Source organism: Nylanderia fulva, unplaced genomic scaffold (genome assembly GCF_048542155.1).
Source record: "Nylanderia fulva isolate GAGA-0341 unplaced genomic scaffold, ASM4854215v1 Scaffold11, whole genome shotgun sequence".
Lineage (NCBI taxonomy): Eukaryota > Metazoa > Arthropoda > Insecta > Hymenoptera > Formicidae > Nylanderia > Nylanderia fulva.
This window is the reverse complement of record NW_028189302.1, coordinates 4,121,313-4,140,765: the sequence shown is the minus strand read 5'-3', so window position 1 is coordinate 4,140,765 and position 19,453 is coordinate 4,121,313. Positions and strand designations below refer to the sequence as shown.

Sequence of the window (19,453 nt, the reverse complement as noted above, 5' to 3'; positions counted from 1 at the left end):
TAAATACCTTTGAAGAAATCAAATGTTCTTTCCAATTCAATAATATCTCTAAAAAATGAAAAAATTAAAAATATACATAACCGTCTTTTTAATATTATGAAGATTTTCAATTATATATATATATTTTTTATATACTTCTTTTCTTAATATTTCCTAATTTCTATTCTTTTTTAATAATCTCGTTATCTCGGTCAGACTTTTTCAATTCTTAAATGTACAAACTTTAGATGCAAAGCATGTGTTTCTTATTTTGTATGATGCGACATTTACGCACATCGCAGAGCGCGAGTTTCGACCGCTGTTTCAGTAGTACGAGTCAACGATGCGTCTCGCGCGTACGAGATTTACTACTTGTTTACATTGCAATTACATAACACCAGATTTTTTAAATACCTTTGAAGAAATCAAATGTTATTTCGTTACATCGCAGAACGCGAGTTCCGACCGCTGTTTCAGTAGTACGAGTCAACGATGCGTCTCGCGCGTACGAGATTTACTACTTGTTTACATTGCAATTACATAACACCAGATTTTTTAAATACCTTTGAAGAAATCAAATGTTTTTTCGTTACATCGCAGAACGAGAGTTCCGACCGCTGTTTCAGTAGTACGAGTCAACGATGCGTCTCGCGCGTACGAGATGTACTACTTGTTTATATTGCAATTATATAACATCAGATTTTTTTTAATACTTTTGAAGAAATGAGATGTTCTTTTCTAATTCAATAACATCTTTAAAAAATTAAAAAATGAAAAAAATTTACATAATCACCTTTTTAATATTGTATATGAAGATTTTTCATTTTTTATATATTTTTTATAGTATTATTCTTTAACTATTCTTTTAATATGAATAAAATTTAACAATATTAAATTCGATGTTTAATTAATTTCGTGATTTTTATTTTTTTTTTAATAATCTTGATCGGACTTTTTTAATTCTTAAATGTATAAACTGACTGTATATGCAAAGCACACATGTTTCTTATTTTGTACGTGACGTGACATTTACGTACATCGTGTAGGGCGCGAGTTCCGATTGCTCTCTCAGTAGTACGAGTCAGCGACGCGACTCGCTGCTCATGCGTCTCGCGCGAACGGGATTTACTACTTGTTAAGGCTCGGCGTAAAGCGCGACATAACTACTTGCCGCGCAGCGCATTATCCGCGTAAAGTTGTCGAGCTTACATAGCAAAGTTCTCCGAAGAAGTTTCACGAATCTGTCACACAGACGTAAAAGGGAATAAAGTTGGCGAAATTAATTAAAGAACAAATTAAATATCTTTATTTGACAACGTGCAGAATTCCTTATCTCGACCGTTCGGCCGATTGGTGTAACCTTATTATTCCACTGCGAAGTTTACAGAGACTCTGAATACCAGACGTTGCGTGTCCCTCGGCTCGTTCAACCCCGCATTTACTACCCTTTATCACGCTAACGAGGAAACAGTTTGCACATGCATCCTAATGAGAACCGATTTTCCAACCGTAATGCCAATGCTCGGAGTACCTCGAATTGGCAATATCGGGAAAGCTCAGACGTTTGCGCGATAAATTCTATTTATATTTCGCGTGTTATTTGGAGAATAAAATTTTATTTTCCACATGTATTTGCATTACGTATTATACGCGGAATCGACAGCAACTTTTCGTTCATTCGAGCATATAAATTGAATCGTGCCGGCGGCATGCTACAATTTCACTAGCTTTTTATATAGCTATTTCATGATAGCGACTCATGATAGCATTTATTCGAAATAACTAGAGAGAGAGAGGGAGAGAAAAAAAGAAAGAGAAAGAGAGGGAGATTGCCATCGCCTCGTAAAGTAATCACGAATGGCGGTGTAGGCAGTTATCAGGCTTAGGCATCTACAATGAGATTAATCTCCTCTTTCTCTTTCTCGCTTGCAATCGTGTGAAAACGAGTCCCGCGACATGCATTCGCTCCGGAAACTCAAGTGAAGAATTCGAATAATATCTTTAATTAGGATCATTCAAGTTGCATAGAGGCGTAATTGTTCGACGTTATAAAAAAAAGCACTCGAACGAAATAGAATATTTTTGACGCGCGAAAGCAATCCGAATTTTCGCGGGATCCGCATGCGGTCTGCAACGATTTTCGAAGACGTTGCACTCCCGGTCGTCGAGAAAGATAGGTGGCAAAAGCAAAGGCAAAGAGAGAATCCAACCGGCGCGGCGCGGCATTCGTGGCTCGCGGCCGCGAAGTAAAGGGGGTAGGTCGTCTCCGGCGGTCTCGCCGGAACAATAGTCGGGCGGTTCCGACTTCGCTCGGGTCTCGCCGGCTTTTATCATCCCCGTTGCCGGCGCCGGCGCTATATCATCCCCTTGACGTAGCAAGATGGCGGCGGCGTGTCGGAGGCGTCTCCGTTCGCACAGTGCTCGATGTCGAGCAGTCCGCGTACGTTCGCAACAACGTTTCAGCAGATTAACGCCGCGGCTACGGCAGATCGAGCGGCGGATCGCACGCGACCGCGGTACCGCGCTTCCGTTACGCGGGTGAGACACGGTTCCTGCTTCCGGTAACGCTATGTCGCACGTTACTGTCCCTCTATAACGAAGAAGAAGTGCGGGTTATATACGCGGCCGCGATCGACGCGGAAGCGGTGTGAAGAGCGAGCGGTGCCCGGAACTAGAGAAAGAAAGAGAGAGAGGGAAGGAAGGAGAGAAGGAGAGAGGAAACGGTATACGGATACTATTCTGTGAGTTCGGGGTACGGGTAATAATCACTCCGAGAGTTCTTACGCGGTGCCGCGTGCTTCTTCCAAGATCTTCGCCCCTTTCATCCCCCTTCTCCTCCCTTTCCTTTCTCTCTCTCTCTCTCTCTTTCTCTCTTTACCCATAATCTTTCGCTCGAAATTCGTCCCGAAGCGCGCTTTCATCCCCCGTTTTCTCTTTCCTCTTCGTTCTCGCGCCCTTCTGTCATTCCACTCTCTTCGTCCTCTCTCTGTCTTTCGGCCTGGCGTTCCTCCGCGGTACCGTGGTGAAATGCGCGTGACCGGTCGCGCCTCGGAGCGACGGCGACGACGTGCCTGGCGTCGTTGGTGGTGCACGTTCCCCTGACAAGCACGAGAGACGCGCGACGGCACATCCCCTGCAGCCCTCGCTACTATGATAATAACGAGAAGCTCGGTGACGGCGGCGGCGGCACGGTGGGCGACCCTCGGCCGAATTTACCACAAGGTTGACGGACAACGGCGACGATCGACGGAGACCTGGGTCGCTCTCTCGGCGATGTTGTCTCGGGATCGCGGCCGTCGCGCGGTACGTCATCACGGGAACGACAGCAACAGCACCGACGACCGGATCAGCAGCAGCTGCAGAGCAATCGCGTTGGCGCTGCCGTACTACTACTACTATTGTTACCATTATTACCTCGTCGACGACGAGGACGAGAATCTGGTACGAGCGGGAACTCCGAAAGCGCGGCTGAACATAGCGAACGATAGCGAGGCATCGGCGAACAACAGTGACGATCGCCTACTTCTCAATCGCCAGGATGGACTGCGTTGTTGCGCGTGACCAAGTGCCTCGCTACTACTACTCGCCGAGTACTCGACGATACGCACGATGATAATTATGATGATTCACGCGGCGAACGATAATCTGTGAGAAATCCTTTCGCGACTCGAACCGATAGCGAAGTCAATCGGGGCTAATATATTACGTGTATTCGAGTCATTCTCTATATCTCCGCGTCCGATCGATCGTCATCGCGCCGGTATACAGAGAGAGAAAACAGTGTTACAAACGAGCACGTAGGAACTCGTGTCACGTACGGTCATCGGCCAGTGTACACACAGTGGGAGTGGGCGGGAAGGGGGTGAACCGGGGTTATAGGAGAGAAACGCGGAGGAGAAGGAGCCAGGTCGCCCGTCGATCCAGATAAGCCGTGTAAGCGCGATAAGGTACGCGGACGAACACTTCGTCATGATCGTCGAGCGGTTAACTACCTGTGAGTGTCACAGACTGTAAACAAAATTTTACAATTGTTTTGTGTACAACGAGAAGTTTACACAGAAATAGGAGGAGAGAAGAAAAATAGCGGAAAAAACGCCGTGTCGAGCTTACCGCGAGCTTTCAATTCGTGTGTAACCAGCGCGTACATCGCGACCACTTGACACGCGCGTATTATATATATATATATATATATATATATATATATATACATACACATACATTATACATATATATGTATATGCATGCACACACGTATCCCGCGTTCGTATATCGTACGTGATAGAGGCGCACAGTGAGCGGAAGCAGAGAAACATGGGAGATCAAAAAAGGGAGAAAAAAGCAAGAGGGGGAAAGAAAAAAGAGGATTATTAGTATATTAGGAATATATGCGGCGCGTATTAGCCTGCATATCGTATACGAAAAAAAAAAAAAAGTGTACAAGTCTACGAACCGGCGTTTTTTTCATTGTGCAGCAGCTCTCGTACGGATCTCTTCGTCTAGTGCACCGTTCGGCCGATTAAGGACAACTCGAGAAATTCAGCCGACTAACTGAGGATCCTCCGACCATGTCGCTGCTCAGCGTAACGGGTGAGTGCCTTTCTTGTATTGTTATTCTCTGATTGTGCGATTTAGCAAACTTTCCATGAAGCAATCCGACATATATAATTATCGAAATTGGCGAATGAGATATTTACCACTCGATCTATAATTGAAACGAAACAACCTGAGCCTCGTTAAATCATTTTAATCTTTTCTTATTTTAAGCCTTTTAAATTTAGGTCCTTTAAAGATTATTATTATAGTTTTAGATTTATCAATTATTAGTACAAATCAAAGTCGAATTTGTATCTATTATTTTTACTCTCAATTTTTAATGACTTTTAAAGAGAATAGGTTTTATATTCATATATAAGAATTAAATTTTTATTTTGTATCTCAAATAAGCTATATATATAAACAACGTTTCCTATATTTAGAAGTTTAAAAGAAGCTTTCGACAAAACTTAAATTAAATGTGCATAGTTTCAAAAGAAAGCGACAATTTAAAATATTAAAGTATAGATATTAGATTGAAAACTGAGATTGAAAATACAAAGATATTTCCGACTCGGAAATACTTCTATTCTTTTGAAAATTAATTTTCTTCATTCTTACACGACTATTAAAAGAGTAATATTTAATTGTTAAAAAAAATTAAATAAGTGCCAAAGACTCTTGAGAATGCAGACTGCGATTAAGAGTAACAGCGTGTGAAATTTGTAAAATTAAGAATATCTCATATTTTGAAGCAGTAAAATGAGCGATATAAGGGTTATTAAATTCTCGTACAAAAAAGAAAACACAGCGGCTGACTCAAAACCGTTCCGACTTCTTTACGAGGTTTTCGGCGTAGAGATAAAAACTTTCTTTTTGTGTTGGAAAAGTTCAAAGAGGATTTCCAAGCCTATTCCGGATTTGCATGCCGCGAGCAAAAAAAAAAAAAGAGGAAGGTATAGAAACTCCGGCAAGTTTCGCGCGTGGTATCAATCATTGTTGCATCCCACTGAGAATAGACGCGTTAGAAAGGGAGGAGACGAGATACTAGACGCGTGATGTAATTAGTGCTAATGAAATCGCTAATTGCGTTAATTGGATAGGCGGTCTGCGGTGGCGTGCCGCCGTGTGACGGGCATTAAGTATCAGAAAAAAAATTCTCATTTACATTTCCCACCGCTGCTGCACCATCACCGGACGAGACGGCGATGCACTCAATTTTCAGCTATACCTTAGAGAAATTACAATGCATCGCAGTAGCAGCTGCTGCTGGATTATAATCTAACAACACGACAACGCGACTACACTGCAAATCGATCGACTGCTTTTACATACTTATCGCATATCTCTCGTTCTCATTGTCTCGTGTGCGTCTCGCTCGATTATCGACTTAGAAACGTGATTTATACAGCGTCTTGCGTTTCGCGGACACACACACACACACACACAACTGCTAAATGCGGACGTACCTGGAATCGATATCGAAATGTTGCGATAGTATATTCTCGTAACTGTAACTTGATTTTGTGATGGATGCAGGACGGTTATATCCGTCATGACTTAATATCTCTTTGGATATATCTGCTGTTCTAAACGAAAAATATAAGATGCGGCTGACCAAGAAATATGATCGCGCATAAAGCGATTCTCGGATGCGAATGCTCACTGTTCCGTGAGTAGCCGCCCGCGCGATACTGAGATCTGACTTGACATTGTGACGTAATTCAGCGCACGCGAAAGAACCGGAAGATGTACGTGGAAATTTCGCACATTTTATTTCTCTCGTTCTCGCGTTCTTTAGAAACACAATTAAATGTTAGAATTATTTTTATCTATTTTTTTAATTATAATTTTTCGGTATATATCTTGACGATTTGCAATTTCTAAAGATATTAACGTTTAAGAGCGTTAACAAATGTCAAAATATTTGTTGCATTTTCTTGTCTAAATATTAATAATAGTAATATGTTGTCGGTTTTAAGGAATGTCGATACGTGTAAATCGATACTTTATTATAACGTCGCGCGATAAGCTCTCAGATGCTCTCCCGCTCGATATACATATATTTCCGGCAGATCTAAAACATGACATACGAAACGACGTCGTGATAGCTATCTTTTCTGATATTACATTCCGCAAGCTCTCACACACTTGTTCACGCATGAAATCTCGATGAAAAGATACACTCTCGAGTTCCTTCTTCTTCTCACACACTTCGTACATAAACAAAGTATATACGGGAGAAATAGTCGACATCGTCTAGACGAGAAAACCAGTTAGAGAGAGAGAGAGAGGAAGGAGCAACCTAAAAATATATCAGCTGACAATAACGAGAAATAATGTCGGTCGCCGGCGTATCTCGCTATCTCTCCATCAGCAAGTTCATCCCGCGTGTGTTCATAAATATCATCAGCAAGTCGTCGACTCGTGCGCATACGTACTTGCGCGTACACGCGACTATATGGAGTAGAGGGTAACAGACAGAGGCAATATCCGACTCTGGGTAGATTCAGGTGGTGGATTCCTTCTAGGCCGTTCGTGTACATGTATACACGGCGTTGCCTGGCCCCGTATATCAAAGCGAGCTCCGCAAACGCGAGGATCGTCCATGACTATGAGACACGGAGAGCGCAGTGCAACGGTTGACCCCGGTGCACGCGGGGTCATTCCCTCCTTCAGCCACCGCTCGGTTCGACCCCACTCGCCGCCCGCCATTCGCCCTCCTAGCGCGGCTTTTTTGCCGTTCCGTCCTCTTCTCCACCACCGCCTCTTTCGTCCTCTGTCTTCGTCTTCCGCGGCGAGCCGCTATCGCAAAACCACCGTGCGCGATTCACCCTTCTCTCTCGCTCTCTCTCTCTCTCTCTCGCCCTGCTCGCCGGGTAAACGACGAGCAGCGATGTATCTACCAGGTGGTACGACCTATGTAAATCTTCCGCATTATATACTATCCGGTTGAGCCAACTTGAATTTTCCCCTGTCTGCGAGTCGAGGAACTTGTGTTAAGCCTGGGAAAAGCTGTTGTTACTCCGGCGAGTTGATATTCGTTAGTTTCTTCGTGCTTCTACATTCGTGGGACGTAGAGAGAGAGAGAGAGAGAATTACAAAGTACTCGGAGCGACGTATCGTTAAGAAGAAGGCGGCAATTAGCACGCGGAAGCCACGAATCGGCGATTCGAGCCGAGCCGTGGCTCTGATTAAAGCGAACTTTACGCTTTTGCATATACGGTTGAGATTGATCTCTCTCCTTAATTTTAGATTTAGATCCTTACATGTACGGTAGTTTGATTAAAACGATTCTTTTCGCCTCCCGAAATTACCTCGAGGATAAATGTAAACGTCTGAGATACACGTGTGTAGACATTTCTCAAATATTTGCATAATAATTTAAAAGAGACGTACATACTATATATATATATATATGTGCGCACTTCAACCATGTAAATATGTTGATTGATAGGAATGTAAATTCTCTTTTGGAAAAGAAAAATTCCGGAAACACTTTTATAATACACGTAAGAGAAGAAGCGTCCTCGTAAAAACTACAATGATATAGCATGAGGCAAGAAGCGATAGCGTAAAAGCAAGTAGAAGTCTGTAAGGAGTAAGAAGTGATTGAGGAGTGCCATTACATGAAAAGGAAACTCTTTCACTCCTCAAGCTCAATCCACTCAGACTCTCTTTATACTTATGATTATCTTTGCACTACCGCCAGCAATCAGTTCCCATTTTTTCGCATGTATCTTCTTGATTTTTTTAAAAAGCTTGCCGCTCGAAATATTACGGCTCGCTTCTGCGTCCCTCGTGGTCTGAAGAGAAGAAGAGAAACAAAAAGAAGAAAAGCTCGGACGCATTTGTCTGCGATAACAAGAATAATTCGAGATGTCGCGCGCGTGCATTGTAAAAAATTTATTCGAAATTTGAGAGGATTTTCTTTAGTGAGATGATTCTCTCACACGTGCGCATGGCATTGTCATTGTAAATTTCTTCCTAATATTCTCCCCGTCAGCGAAAATATAACACTTTCAATGGCGGACGTTTCTGACAGAGACCTACTTTCTTTCTATCGTTCTCTTGTCGTTCGCTCATTCTCTCGCTCCGCTCGGGTAGGGCTACATACATATATTCGCGCTTTCATCGTCATGACGCCGGAAATGTGTCATCGTTAATGGAGATGAAACGCTCGCAATAACGATGGCAATCCGTTCCGTCCGCGTTAACGACCGTGCGGACATTTATTTTCGCGCGTTGTCTCTGTTGCAAAATCGCGCTGCTGTTTGAAGAAACGGGAATTTCTTCCTACAGAAATATAGAAGATCCGAAAGAAATCACGCTTCGGCACGTATCGCTTCTCGCGCACAAAGTTTTTTTCCTCGACAATATTTCGTATAACATTGATATTTCCACAACTGCGATTATTTCGATTTACGAAATACGACAATAATGGAAAATCCATTTTATCATTATGTGACAATTGAGAACGGAGCATGATTTTCCTTAGAATAACGTTTCCTTAATATCCTCCAAGAATGACGTAGGAATTTTTTTTTACCCAAGATTATCTATTTTTATCGCATTCTAGTTCCATAAATAGCTCTTTTCTGAGTCTTATATAAATTATATATTTAAGTAGGAAATTGAAAAACATATATACGTGATAATAATAATAAATATACCTTGTATATTTGTATAGCAGACAGTTGTGTGTTCGCGCAGGGTGAAAATTTTTATCGGAGAAAAATTTCCGTGGAATACTGATTTCGAAAATGGTGAAAAAGAAAAAACTATCCGCGTTACGTTGCATCGCCTCGCCTCTTCGATCTACTTGAATGAGAATTTTCGGGGGATGATTTTGCGGTAGTCTAACACACTTTAAGCCGCACACACGTGCGCATCTGTTCCTCGTATATAGGTGTCCGTGTAGTTTTCCCGAGAAGAAGAGAAGGAGGAAACGCCATCAGACACGGAAACCATCCCCGTCGCCATTCGTAAACGAAGGGTTGATCTTATCCACATTCGGAAACGAGATTCTCCGAGCTTTTCCTCGGAGAGATCAGCATCTCCTAAAATATTTTACTTATTTCCGTTCATACACCATGTAAGACGAATGTTTGCATATATAGCAACAACAGCCATACATCTTTTTCTGTATAGATAGATACTTTTAAAGTAAAGAAAAGAACGACCATCATTCAAGCATCAAGGAGCTTTTATGAATTATATATGTAATGTGATTCTATAAATATAGACTGTAAGAAGGCGGTGTTGGGAATTCAGTTTCTAAGCATTCTTATACGAGGAAAATAGGATACACGGCGTAAGAAATGTAACTTGCTTGGGGCAAAAGTTTCCCTTTATTGTGTCGGTATTTTAAGTAGAACGAAGTACAGTAACCGTTGAAACTTGGCCATCGCTCAGAAGACTGCGAACACCGAAAGCAAAGTCACTTTGCACGCTGTAACGTTAACGATCTATCGAAACTTGGAGCAATTAACCGAATTTATATTTACACGAATAAGCCATTAATTTCTCTTTCTAAGAGTTAGTCGCTTTTCGATCAAACAGAACATTTGTTTCATTTTTTTTCCTTTAGTATAGCTATTTTTCCAGACGGAGGAGAAGTAACGAGCTCGTTGTAAATTTTTTGTAAATTTCTGATCAAGTGGAAATTTTTGTCGTATAAATGCCACATTCTGTGTGAAACCACATCGACTATAGGCGATGAAAAATGACGAGCTACTTTTTGCTCCCGTTTCTCGTACCTCGATGAACGAGAGCCACTTTTCCGAGCCGATGGAGGCTTTCGTTTATCGAACGAAAAATTTTGCGATGTGCTAAAGGGTTATCGGACCGGCTTGTATGTACTCTTTGCCACTCCTCGCTCCGATGACCAACATTCTCGGACGATGCTCTCGAAGATCCCTTTCCTCCATGTAATAACTGAGCCCTTCGAGCTTTTAAGTTCGCACTCGCTGCAACTTGTTCTTCGTGTTGAGCGAAGGGCGAAAGAAGGTGCGATAAACTTTTAAGGGGGCATTACAAAGGTTGCAATAACGAGCTTGCGACGACTTTCCATATTTTCGACGACGAATATTCCGATATGCTTTTCGTTCGAAGGACGGTGTGGACTCGGCCGGAATGAACTTTTGGAACGCTTTGATCGGCTCCCTGCAGATAGCTGCCGGGCACTTTGTATACGACGCCGATATACCAGAATTGATCGCAAGAGTAGATGTTTCAAACGAACGTTTATTGCTACGAGTAAGAGCGATGGCTAGTACGGAAAACTTCGAAACTCGATGATGCAGGACTTAACCGAAGAATTTACGCTACGGGATAATGGTGTCGATGGTATTTACGAGTTACTAACTGAATTCGTGTTACATTAACGTTATATATTGCATATACTATTTTCAAAACACTCAAAGTATTATTATAGGTATATATATCATTATTATACGAGAAAATATCATTACTGCGAATGCATTTTTATGCAAGGCAAAATAATCACATTGCAATTTTTGCAAATAATTTTTGAAAGAAAATTATCAATTATTATCATATTATTGTTTAAAATATAATTATGTAAGAGCTTTCATATTAATTGAAAAATCTCGTCTTTTGAAAATGATCCAGTAACTCTGATCAAATTCTTATACACAGCTCATTAATCATCACATGTGAATTCACTCGATTTTACTCGACGCAATCCATCTCCATTTTCTATCGTTCGTCGTCGTATAACTAGTACATTTTACGTGTAGAGGAGATCGGAATCCAATACCCCGGAGTTTCCATCGGGAGTTCGCGAAGCTATCTAAGGGATACTGGCTTCGTCATAATAAATAGGGGTCCTTGAACCTCGCGAGGGTGGGGAAAAATGCAATAGCCCGGACTATCGAGCAGAGTTCGAGTTGCAGGACACGCAGTTTTCCCGATTCGCCTCCCCTCTATTTTTTTTTTCCCTTTATTTTCCGATAAAAGACCGTCGGAAAATCCGGGCGCGATGCGTCGTATCGACGGACCGTCGATAGGAAACTCCGCCGCTAAGCCGATTTTATTGATACCGACGAGAATCGCGGTAGTAAACAGATCGTAGTAGATATAGTTGCGTATTTGGTACATAATACTACACAGGCTGCCTTAATACCGCGGCGTCGTATAAATGTCACGATCCGGTCAGCGACAGAAACTTTCCGCCTGTCGCTTCCGCGCGAATGCAATTCACACAGCTCGGGTATTATTAATAATTCGTCCCGGTGGATGGTGTGGCGAGGCCACCGTCTCTCGTTCCCTGACGTCAGACCAGGCCAGAGAAGATCCCCATCTCCTCGTCTCATCTCCTGCAATAACTTTCGTCCTGGTGTGGTGCGCATTTTCGTGCATGCGGTCGCATCTCCCGTCAACGTGTCGGCTATCGATATATTACTGGGAATGGCTCTTCGTCTGACGAAAATTTCGTGACAGAGAGGACCCTCAACGCAGAGAGAAGCGCATATATCGATACGCCACGCGCGCTGCCCACAGAGTTAATTATGCGCGAAAACAATATTATCGAAGGAATTATCGGACGCGAGGCCAAACTTCGCCAAAGCTCTGATGTACATCGGCCCCTGCTCCGCAGGGTTAATGCGCCACGCGGAATAAATCATTAACGCGGATCATCTGTTCTTGGAGATTATAAACTGCGGGAATATAGTCGAATTATCGAACGCGAATTATTGAATTGTTCGGATTCTTGGTATATAGAAGATAGAAATAGTGGAATTTTTCGGCCGCTGAGCAATTAGATATAGGTATTTCTCGTTACAAGTAATGAAGATGCGCAAAGTTGTTGAGTGAATTCTCTTCTTTACGCGAACCATCTATAAATTATTCCGATGTGTAGAGTTCCACGGTAAATATATTAAATCCGAGAGAGAGAGAGAGAGAGAGAGAGAGAGAGAGAGAGAGAGATGTAGTGTTCTATGTACACGCCGACTTAGCGAAATAGTAATCTGACAGAAGCCTCAGATTTATCGGTAGGAGATTTACGTTAGTTTGAAGTCCGCCAACGAGTAATCTGTTAATTACATCTCAAGCGGCTACGTCGCTCGTAATTCTCAAGACTCTAGGGTATAGAGAAAAAAAATGTTACATCATCCCGATAACATCGCACACATTTCCTTTAGCATAAATATTGGAGCATTTATTATATTCTTATCTTTTTTGTAGATTCGCGGTGGAATAAACTTACATTAATTAATCCATAAAGGCGCGTAATAAGTTTTTAAAAATGCAGTGCTTATTTAATGCTTGAACAACTTTGAATTCACTCATTATATTATAGCATCTAGGAAGTTCACATTCATGCGCGCAAGATAATATAAAATATTTATGAGATGAGATAAATACGTATTTAGTCGATGTTGGTTTTAATTTCCTGCACATTACTATATTAGAAAGTAGACTTTTATATTCATAAACTTATTTATAATTTTATCGATTGTGTCATTTGATTACTTTTCGATCTTTTAAAAATGCATTTGAAGAATTCAAATGCATTTTTAAGTACGAGTTTGATCGACTTTGAAGGAAATCGTATAGTATTTCGTAGTTTTAGAAACGAAAATCGTTTTTCAGATTTGCATTATATTGCAGTTTGCGGAAACAACGATATTTTATTTAGAAACTATCCTTTTACGTTATCTTTGTTCCCCAAAAGTGCTGACGAAACGTTCAGCATTAACTTCTACGAGTTAATTTAAAACTTTTATCTTTTCAACGAAGAGAGAAAAGGAGTATTTCGTTCTGGCATTTATGTGTTTGCGGAACTAAAGGTTAAATGACTTTACATAGTTGAGATTGAATCGTGCTAGCGATAGTCTTCTCCGCAATTCATCGCATTTGCAAAAACGTGTGCCATATGTTCGCGACAGTGGGAGATTCTAGAATAATCCGTATGTCGCGTGATAATCACGTGCATGGTTTATCTTATCACTTTCGCGTATTCGGATGACGTCCGGAAACATCGGGAACGCTTTCGAATCTGATTTATGGTGATGATCATTCTTTCTTCCTCTTAAAATACTCGATAAAGTCTCATTCCTATATATGTATCTCTCGCGCCTCTGACTTTTATCGAAAATGTATAATCGATAATTCGTGGACCGCGACGCGGAATTGGCGCGGTGATTCATATGTTGACGATATATGATGACGCATACGATATTTCATGCATAAATGTACGAACGTTTTGATTTACTATATATACAAGGGAGTACAAAATAGTGAAAAATATATATATTTTTTTTTTCAAAATCCTACTTCAAATAATCCGATGAAGTTTATTAGACTACCTGTCTGCGCTAAGCTATTTTGTAGAATTTCAAAACACCTTTCTATTTGCTTCGTTAAGAGCCCTTGCATTTGCGCCAGCTGCGCACTTACCTTCAATCTGGATGGAGACTTGCAGGGTTTAATCGACTTTACAGCACCGTTCTACTCCGTTCGTATCTAAAAGTTTTTTGCGCTTCCTGCGATCTTTAATTATACATTCAGAAGCGAACCCATTACGACGTGTCGCAAAAAGAAAATGATTAATTGAAGACATAACTAAGCGTAGGTGCATATATTTTGAGGCACAATCGCGACCCATTATATACCCGTTACATCGATTGCACTTTGCGCAAACGCACATGAAGGATGCGAGATACCTAGTTAGATGAGTACGAGCATAATACAGGAGCACAGACACGGTAAAAAATCTATCAAACTTTGATAGCATTCTTTCAATTTGCTTACGTAACGCTTATAAATCCATTTAAATCAATCTAATAATTTATAACGAAATAATAATCGATAAAGAAGTAAAACCAATCTTCCCCAAAGGAGCGAGAATTTCCCACGAAGCGATAGAATATTGCTTCGAGGAAGAGAAAGAGAGAGAGAGCGTGTTTCAAGAGCGAATATTTCCTAAGAAATATCTTGAAAATATTTTCGGATAAGAAAAATATTTTAAGAATATATTTTTTTTCCACACACGCCACGGCTAAGTATGTCATATAAAACGGGGATAAAGAGAGAGTCGTGATATATAAGAATTGACCGAAGGGTCGTCGGCAGACTCATTTATATAAGGGATTGGCTTTAGCAGAGAAAAATATACACTGGTCATCATCTCTCAGAGTATATATCTACGCGATATACACCTTGATAAGGCGCGATAACATATCGCATTTACGCGTGTGCCGCGTAAATATTGTCTTTAATACCTCCCTATAAATAACAGAGCGCAACACATATAACGTAAGCGCGGGTACCCGGTTTTTCCACCCCGTTTATCCTCCCTGCCCCTGTGAAGTCTGTCGCCGATCGTTCTGCATCCGTTTTCACGGCGCAGCGACGTCGTCGTCACCGAAGGAAACTGCCGTAGGATGAAAAGTAAGCGTCGTGTCACACTTATATACGCGCGCCTGTCCTCCGCACGTGTACGCGCCACACAAAGACGCGTTTGTGTACGTATATATACACGTAGGGAGAGTAGAGAGCCAGAAGAGGGTGAGTTTCATGAGAGTACGTGTGTGACACAACGATACCACGGTCTTGGCACGGTATTCATATGCCGGACGTCCATTGTCTCGAGTTGTTCGAAGGTAAAAGATCGCAACTGAAGCGTTAAAGCTGACGTCATTGTGTTTCACTTTTCTTTCGCCGTGCATCTGCCTACGCGCGCTTGCATACATACACACACACACACACACACACACACACAGGATCCTCGTATATCTACCGCTATACGTATATATCATCGGCGCCCCGAGGTATCAATTTCGCGCAATATAACTTTGATACGACGCTTTGTCTTACTTTAAACCGATGCACATTTTCTCTATATGTACGCCGCCGGCTCTTGCATCGTTAATAGCGTGACAGTTTGTAGGAATGTCGTAGACATCCGAGTGTTGGAAACACGCTTGCGTATCGTCGAAATTAATGCAATTATCAAGTATCGATATGGTGTGCTCGATATATAGTGTACGCGTGTACGCCGCCATTCGCGCTTTATTGAAACGTCCTTAAAGTCGATTTAATATCGGCGTTTTCCCACCCCACGGGGAGTTTTCACACCGCATATCGGATTTCAATCGACTGGCCGGCTGCCAAGGTGTGAACGCAAGTAAATAAGCGGGTCGTGTACGAGTCCAATTAATATTTTTAAGTAAGTGAGAAAGAGCAATTAATTCGTCAAGGAGTTTATTTAGAAAGCAGCGGAGAAAGAGAGAGATTGCCAACGTGTAAGGCAACCGCACTCGACCTCTCGGTTAACAGAAGCGGATGTAATAGTCGATTCACTACTCTCGGCGTTATAGGTCGACCGTAGGGTTCCCTCCTGTTTGCGTGACATCAGCGTTAATTCATTCCTGCGGCTGACAATTTTATATCTCGGCGACGAGAATATTCCTGCAGCCGCAGACTCTCTCTCTCTCTCTTTCTCTCTTAATTAATCGCGCGCGATGTAAGCGCGCACAAAATAGAAAGGCGCGTCTGTGTCGAGCGGGGAAAATATCTCGCTCGTTCGGAGCGGAGAAAAAGCTTTCTATGAACTGTGACCTGCGGATACACGGCTGACCCGTTTTAACATCATTGCATTGAACTGTGGAAGCTGCCGTCTCTCCTGGCAGCGCCAGGATTAATCCTAAGGGCAGTTACTCGCGCAGGCTCTCTGGTACAGACTACCTGGCATTTATTAGCACAGGTCATTGCTTCAAATCGTTGATATAACGACGGAGCTGCGCTCCACTTGCACCTATAGCGCATTCGCGTACGTACGTTCTTATAGACAAGGTTCCTCCGTTGACCTATCCGTTAAACGGTTTTTTATTAAAAACCGGGAACTGTCAAACTCTTTCCGACCGTGATACTCGAACTCGTTTTACGTATTCGCGTTATGTAAATCCGTAATGTGTTTGCAGGATGTGACGTTTATAAATAATTGACAAAAAAGTCGATAGAGAATGCACGGAGCGGATAATACATATACTACACGCGAGACGAAGGTACATTGTATATACCTTCACCATTCGCGAGTTAAATTGTCTTCCCTGTGAAACTTCAATTCGAAAGTTTGATACGCGCGCGATGTGCATCAAAGATATAATTATTCCTGCGAATGATTTCACATTTCGATCTTTATATGTACATTTGAATTTTATTAAACGTAATCGGGAGAGTACGACCCAAGTGTAATTACATAGCCTGATAATTCGCGCTAAAGTGCCGATAAATAGGTATAATGTTGTCGTCGATACACAAGTGTTGTAAACAGCTCGCGGGAACGAGCTAATTAGCAATAAACCTTTGCTGATTACAGCATTTTACCATCAAGTGTTTTACAGATTTCTTATTAAGTGTTTCATGATTTTAAGATTAAGCTCAGGTTGCTTGAAAGCGATTGCAAATGTACTTATATATTGTTGTCCGTAATTTTTGTTTCAAAACTTATAATCTGTAATCCCTCCTTTGTTCTCTCTGTTGCAGTGAAGAAGGCGCGGTTCATCTGCGAGGATGGTTCGCATTATGTGACCAAAAAATGAGGAATATTACGTCTTACGAAGGTGGAAAACTTCAGGACTCATCTGTTCAGTCGATTTGTTTTCCCGACTCTTACTCTCACACTCATACGTACGAGCGAAATATTTTATCGCGCGCGTAATCGCGTATTCCAAATTGGAACTGAGACGAGCCGCGAAATCAAAGCTCTTACTCACGCTTCGCTTCTAAAATCCGCGAACAATTTATTGCGCCCCGTGCGATTGGAATAGTTCCAAGTTTCAAATTATGTGATACCTCAAGCAGAATGTCGTGACATTTTGCTTATACCGAAATAATTTTTCCGCACCAAGATATAAAAGATCTCTTTTTCGAAAAATTTATCTCCTATATATAAATCTAAGATAATAAAAACTTTGTACGTGTCTCCCTCTTTCTTACTATTTTTATAAATTATTTCAGTAGAGAAAAAAATAAATTAACGATATTATATAATAGTCGACTATAAAGGGTGATTTTAAATTGTATCATAAATCTATTTAATTTACTTTATACGCGTAGTCGATTAATGCCGCAATATTATTTAATATTGTCTACGATGACGAGCGCGTAACCTTGACAGCCTCCGCGCTTTTGCGTTTACATTGTACTTTTTAATATCCAACCACGCGCGTCACGTGTATGCCATTGTACGGGATGGACACATAAAGACCATTATTCCACGCAATGTTGCAAGATTGAGGCAACGATAACGTCCACACTTGCATCGCGAACGTTTTAAAAGCGTGTAGTTTTATAAATTTATTTATTCAATGCGCCGATCGTGCATTCATATTACGAACAACAACTCTCCTTATCGCGGACAAACTTGGCTTCATCGAAGCTGATCGTAGGATTTTTTTTGCATTAGCAGTCCTTAGCGTCTCTCTGTTTCTATAAACGATAGAACGGATATATATCGCCGAAAAACTCTTATTTTAGTCATGCATGTGCGACGATTCGATTTGTTCCATATCTGGTAATTTCTCAGGTCAAGAGAGGCTGCCCTGTTATTTTCACGGCTCGCTGAGCTCTATTTACGTCGCGTCTAATTTTTTATTAATAGTCGAGTTCTCCGGGTTGAGCTCGGAGCGTGTGGAGATAGAATGCCACCCCGAAGGCAGGCGTGGAACGCGACCCTTGAACATATTTCGCCGGTCGTTCGGACACAATTTCGTGGCTCGTAAAGTAAAATGTCGAGGGTGACGCACTACCGTGCTCGAAACATTGTGTCGCGGATCGTAAAACCTCTCGCTCCTCGCTTCTTTTTGCGCGACTTATCGAAGGCGTGCAGCTGAGAGCATGCACAGTAGATGCAGTGGGCGGAACTTATTTCAACTTAATAGTACAGTTCTTCCCCGTCCCTTCGTTCTCGGACACATAAACCCCGTGAAGACGCAAACATTGCTCTTAAATCACGAACAAAACGATCTCGAAAGGATTAAAATTGCAATAAAAATTTGATTAAAACGTAATTCCGTTATATAAGTGATAAAAAATGCAACTTAACTGTGACATTTTTATGACATTTTAATTGTTCTCGCATAATGAATGAATATAATCATATATTTCGCTCGTATGTTGTGTGAGTAGCAAAATTTGCGTTGTATTTTAAACTAGTTGGCCGAAACATATATTATTGATTCCAAATTCCAGCGGAGCAGTTCAACTCCTACGTAACTTTGAAGCTACAAAATGTAAAGTCAACGACAGTCACTGTGAAAGGGGCCAATCCATGCTGGGAACAAGATTTCCTTTTGTAAGTTACCGATTATTAATCACATCTGAATGTTCGTTTAAACACCAAAAATGTAAAGCACGAGAGAAGGGAACTCGTGAAACACACTTTATCAAGTTAAATGTGTGTTTCAATTTAAAAATTCTCATACGGTTACTATATGACGTTGCATTCTTCGGAAACATCGCAAACTATCGCGTGCGCGCCGGTACTAAAATATCTAGGACAGCCGGTAATTTGTGCGCATCTAACGGAATCTGAGACTAATTACGGTCTTATTTAATAGGAACTCTAACTCGACGCGGACGAAATCAATCTCGCCGACCGGTCGCGAGTTTTTCGAGCAAAGCCCGATAGTCGGATAAAAATTTCCGATGAAAATTACGTAGGAAGAAACGTGCTTCCTTTTCGTAATACGGCATTATTAACCTTCAGTTTGACAAAGTCTTTCCTTGTTTGAGATGAGATCTTCGGTCCATTATGGTTCTTGATTTTTCTTTTCGAACGGAGTTATTAAATGGTTAGAAGAGAAGGAAGAAAAAAAGATTTTTAAAGTGACGTAAAATTGACTCGCGGGTTAAAAGAGATTGTCTCGCCTGTTCAATGCCGACCGTTTTACCATTTTACGTAAAGATA

At 41.5% G+C, this 19,453-nt stretch overlaps 1 protein-coding gene across 1 annotated transcript in view; it reads left to right on the top strand.

Annotated features, from left to right (window-relative positions):
• The first annotated feature begins 2,340 nt into the window (after window positions 1–2,340).
• Window positions 2,341–19,453, top strand: part of LOC114936974 (uncharacterized) — a 46,973-nt gene continuing 29,860 nt past the window's right edge. Inside the window, exons 1-4 of the mRNA XM_085487932.1 lie at window positions 2,341–2,517; window positions 4,452–4,566; window positions 17,029–17,058; window positions 18,736–18,838. Coding sequence (XP_085344058.1) covers window positions 4,545–4,566; window positions 17,029–17,058; window positions 18,736–18,838 — 155 coding nt within the window. The 5' untranslated portion in view covers window positions 2,341–2,517; window positions 4,452–4,544. The remainder of the gene's footprint in view (window positions 2,518–4,451; window positions 4,567–17,028; window positions 17,059–18,735; window positions 18,839–19,453) is intronic.